The sequence below is a fragment of the Anomaloglossus baeobatrachus genome, chromosome 10 (assembly GCF_048569485.1).
Source record: "Anomaloglossus baeobatrachus isolate aAnoBae1 chromosome 10, aAnoBae1.hap1, whole genome shotgun sequence".
NCBI classification, from domain to species: Eukaryota; Metazoa; Chordata; class Amphibia; order Anura; family Aromobatidae; genus Anomaloglossus; species Anomaloglossus baeobatrachus.
Window position 1 is genome coordinate 28,759,472 of NC_134362.1, and position 5,407 is coordinate 28,764,878.

The 5,407-nt window shown below is 45.0% G+C and overlaps 1 protein-coding gene across 2 annotated transcripts in view; it reads right to left on the reverse strand.

Annotated features, from left to right (window-relative positions):
- Positions 1-915: 915 nt before the first annotated feature.
- GAS2 (growth arrest specific 2) overlaps positions 916-5,407 on the reverse strand; it is a 129,475-nt gene continuing 124,983 nt past the window's right edge. For both annotated transcript variants that reach the window (XM_075325601.1, XM_075325600.1), the window contains exon 8: positions 916-2,252. In XM_075325601.1, the coding sequence (XP_075181716.1) occupies positions 2,034-2,252 (219 nt within the window). In that variant the 3' untranslated portion in view covers positions 916-2,033. The remainder of the gene's footprint in view (positions 2,253-5,407) is intronic.

The window sequence follows — 5,407 nt, forward strand, 5'->3', positions numbered from 1 at the left end:
ACTATACCTAGACACCACTTCTATGCCTATAGCTGCCGCCGTTCTCAAGTTAATGGCGGTGAACAGGATATGGCTGGACACACTGTATATAAATTTTTTCTTTGCAGTTTAACTTATTTATTATTAGTATTGAACTTAGTTTTGAAAAATGTCTTTCCCCCATCTTTTGCAAGCAAATAGCACTTTTTGTTTTAGCAATATTAGCCTTTTAAAGTACAAATACAATACTGCATCGCTTTTACACTGGATTTTTTTTTTTTTTAAATAATGACGTAAAAAAAAAAACCGAACAAAAAACTTTTCCATTGTCCTGTGACTGTCATTTTGACGTACACTGTGATGCACAAAAGGGTAACAATACAGTGACAGGACAAAAATTTGCATAACTAATCATATGCTAAATAGCTGCAAGTCACATTTATGTATGAGAGCGCCAAGATGATTGTCTATATAATGAAGGTCGTCTCACGCTCAAAGCTGTAGTGGATGGTGAGAGATGGAGCCTAAAAGGCAAAAGGTCAAAACATTGTTACCCTTTTGCTCATCAGTGTACTACATGCTGTAGTTAGTCACTGTTTCATGTTCAGTTCTTTCTATCCTATTTTTTTTTAATTTTCTTATTACTAGTTTTTCTATTATCCACCGCCCACCAAAAAAAGTTTGTTTTTCCCCCTGAAATTGAAACTATTAACACAGTGGTGTGACTATATGTCACCAGTCGATCACTGGGACCTATGGAGATGGGGGCAGTGCACACGACAGATTCATTAATTACTCCACAAAGGTAAGATCACAGCTTAAATTTTGTAATCCGTCTACGGAAGAAGGAAACACCCCCTCCCCAAAGCTACGATGTGATTGGTTATTGTAGGACACACCTTTTGTACAAAAGAACCAATTACACACAGAGGAATCTTTCAATCAAAAAAAAAAAAATCAAACTTTATCAAAATTAGCCACAAATTACAGAATCCACTATAATACTGCCCAAAGCAATCCTGCACGTGAATAGACAAAAAAACCCAGAAAAATATATAAAAATAAACACAAATCAGGAAGTTTCCACTTTTCAGTCACTATTCCGAGATTTTAGGTCAATTATATGTATGAAGGTACAGAGTTATCAGAATACAGGGTGTGAATATTTAAATTTTCCCCCCAAAACATGAAAAATCTAACAGTAAATGAGCCCTTGAGTTGTTTTTGTCAGTATATTGCTCCTATGTGTCTCCATGGTAACAGACTACAAACAAGCTGTGTAGTCAGATCCCACAGATCTACTGCTTTTACAATAAGAAGACATAGAGGACACATGGGGGCGGTAGGGCGAGACCACACAGTTAGGCCTCAGTCAGACAATCATAATGTGGACACTTTGTTCTATTTGCATTGGGTCCGCGAAGTCCCATCCTGTTTTGACAACTTTGATCCCTATGATAATTTTGGGATAAAAAAAAAAATTGTGTCCAAGCCGAAACCTGTATATGTAATGGAAATTCTAAAAGTGCATGCATTACGGCCATCTGAACCTGACCTTTTCAAGGCTGGTCATGCCCTTTAAGAATTGTGAGGTGTAGTAAAAGTCATCAGGGGCCAAGTGAGGGTCTGTAGGTGTGTGGATGATGCTTAGTGATGCCATCCAGCGGCCATGTGTGCTGATTTAACATACTGACCACTTTGGGAATCCATTTCCAGATGGGGGGGGGGGGGGCTGTTGGGTTTCGTCAGTAACCTGGGCATCGGGCACTGCCCTAATGCTCAGCCCTTCGGCCAGGAACTATCATATCAGTAATATTACCGAGGGGTAGGATATAATCACCCGCACAATTCCGTCCTACACTCACAAAAATATCATATAATTTACAGGAAAATAACTTTTTGGAGCTTATTCTCCGCTTTTTTTTTTTTTGTAGAGAAGATAAAGAAACGGAAGGTGCAGCTAATACTGGTATCCGTCGCAGTAATCTATCCGAGCTCGGCATCTCCTACGGTGCAGGCTTCTTTAATGGAGGGGAGGGGTGCACCTTGTGGCCTCACTTGATCTCCTTTTTGGATTTGTAATGAGCGGACACCACCAAGTAGGTATCGGGGCTCATATCTTTGATGGTGGGAGACTTGTTCTGGATCGGTGAGGTTTTTCCATCCACGCGGGATATTTGCAGCATTCTGCAGGGGTCGTGTTTGAGCAGATATCCGGCAAATGTCTCCCATCCTCCTCCGACGCGAACCATCACGTGTTTGTTGTGGAGCATCTGGAACGAAACGAATGGATTAGAAAAGTCGTGTTTTTCTTCACCCTGGATAAACTTTAAATATTCCTCCAAGAGCAGTGGGGGAAGTGTGCCGACAACTGTTCTAAGCAGATTCCTGGCTTACAAACCTGGTTGTCACCCTTTTCATGTTTTCAGCTTACCGTTGTCCTTGCGGAGTGAGCTTTATTTTAAAGGGAACCGGTCATCAGAAATTTAGCTTTAAACCTAAAAGTTTCCCCCTCTGCAGCTCCTGGGCTGCATTCTAGCAGGTTCCTGTACTTTTTGTGGCCCCTTTTAAACCAAATTAAATACTTTATAAACTTGTATGTTTTGCTATGTAAATTTTGTAAATCGTCCATGGGGGCGGGCTCTCTGGTGACCGTTGCTGTTCCTCCAGCAGATTTACGCCGCCCCCCAACGCTGAATTTCATATCTCAGGACGCCGCTCCTGGGCGCCCGTGGACCCGCGCATGCGCTGTGCGACTGTACCGGGACTGTGCACTGTGTGCACGTGTGACCGCTGGTGACGTTTTGCGCAGGCACGAGGTTATGGGCGGCGCTGTGAGTGTCATCAGCAAGTGCCGCCCATAACCTCGTGACTGCACTTTCCCCTCTTCCTCCAGCGTTCTGCGCAAGCGCTTGCTGGCCAGATGACCTGACGTCACCTCTTTCCCATCTTGCCCTGCTGCAGGGTAAGATGGGAAGGAGGTGACGTCGGGTCATTTGGCCGGCGAGCGCTTGCACAGAACGCTGGAGGCAGTGGGGGAAAGCGCGTCCACGAGATTATGGGCGGGCACTTGCGATGCAATCACAGCGCCGCCCATAATCTCGTGCTTGTGACACATGTCACCAGCGATCCTGGCGTGGGCGGCACCTCGGGCGCAGTGGGCGGCGTCCTGATGGATGACATGAAGCGTGGGGGGACGGCGTCAATGTGCTGGAGGGACAGCAACGCTTAGCAGAGAGCCCGCCCCCATGGACGATATACAAAATATACATAGCAAAAGGTACAAGTTTATAAAGTATTTAATTTGGTTTAAAAGGGGCCAAAAAAAGTACAGGAACCTGCTAGAATGCAGCCCAGGAGCTGCAGAGTGGGAAACTTATAGGTTTCAAGCTAAATTTCTGATGACAGGTTCCCTTTAATGAACACTGGACCCCTGTCAGATATTTTTAGATCATACAAACCAATCCTTGTTTGTTCTGACATCCATAAAAAGGGGGCTGCTATACACAGCGATACATTTTTTGGTAGATCTGCCTCTTGTTCATCCGGCCCTAGATGGCTGCCGATTGAACGATGCGTCAGCCTGGAGCCATCATGGCCGTCTCTCCCGTACATGGGAGCGATTGTTCAGCCGACTGACAACTCTGCCGGTGGCTTATCTCCGGGAGAACAAAGCAATCGACAGTCCAAAATGAGACATGCCTGATCGCCATCTTCCCCATGAATCAGTCGGCCGGTGCCAACCAATTACTTTAGACTGTTGACCAAACCTGTCTATGGGCTGGTGCTGCCAACATCAGTGTAAGATGTATAGGGGCTTTAGTCCAACATGGATCAGTAAATAGATTGTTGGGTAAATATGAGAATAAAGATAGTAAATCGTATGTGTTTCCTCAAAAATAAGACACTGTCTTATATTTTTTGCCCTGAAAAATGTGCTGTTAGTGCTCAGACATGTCGCACAATGCATAGGTTACAGGGTAGGGTGGTCTGCCTGTCAGTGCTCAGACCATACACCACATGCTGCAGAGGCTACAGGGGTGGGAGGTCCACCTGTCACTGCTCAGACCATACGCCGTACGCTGCATTACATTGGTCTGCATGGCTGTCATCCCAGAAGGAAGCCTCTTCTAAAGATGATGCACAAGAAAATCTGGAAATAGTTGCTGAAGACAAGCAGACTCCGGACATGGATTACTAGAACCTTGTTCTGTGGTCTGATGAGACCAAGATAAATTTATTTAGCTCAGATGGTGTCAAGCATGTGTGGCGGCAACCAGGTGAGGAGCACAAAAGCAAGTGTGTCCTGCCTACAGTCATGCATGGTGGTGGAGGGTCATGGTTTGGGGCTGCATGAGTGCTGTGGGAAGCTACAGTTTATTGAGGAAACCATGAACGCCAACATGTCCTGTGACAAACTGAAGCAGAGCAAGATCTCCTCCCTTCATATTCCAACATAAGGACCCCAAACACCTCCAAGACGACCACTACCTTACTAAAAAAAACTAAGGGTAAAGGTACCTGACTGACCAAGTGTCTCCAGACTTGAACCCTATGGAGCATCTGTGGGGCCTCCTCAAACAGAAGGTGGAGGAGCGCAAGGACTCATGGAGGAGGAAAGAGGATCCAGTGGCTCCTGTGAAGCTCTAGTGATCTCCATGCTCAAGATAATTAAGGCCGTGCTGTAAAATAATGGTGGCCATACAAAATATTGACATATTGGGCACAATTTGGCCATTTTCAACTTAGGGGTGTACTCACTTTTGTTGCCAGCGGTTTAGACTTTAATGGCTGTGTGTTGTTTAGAGGACACCAAATTACACTGATACTGATTTGAGACAGGAAGAGGTGTGTGGTTGTGTGTGTGTATACAGTATATCTAATATATAAAGCTGTGTGTGTGTGTGTGTGTATGTATGTCCGGGATTGGCATCTACACCGTCGCAGCTACAGCCACAAAATTTTGCACACTCACACTTCTGGACCCCGAGAGCGTCATAGGCTATGTTTTGAGAGGAAATTTTAACCCCGCGCTTTACAGTTATTCACCAAAAAACCTGCCTCCATTAAAGTGAATGGAGCTGGGAGTCACAGTGCAGCCAGAACTTCAGAAGAATGCGCAGCCACGCCCTTAAATGGAATGTTGGCTGTCACAATGCAGCCAGGGAAAGAGACAGACACAGACAGGGTAAGAAACAGACATAAGGTAAGAGACAGACAAAAAGATAGACACAGACAAAGAGACAGACTGACAGGGAAAGAGACAGACAGGGAAAGAGAGGGAAAGAGAGAGACAGGTTAAGAGATAGACAGGTAAAGAGACAGACAAAGAGAAAGAGACAGACACAGGGAGACAGACAGGGAAAGAGACAGACAAAGACAGGTAAAGAAACAGACAGGGAAAGAGAAAGAGGGAAAGAGACAGACA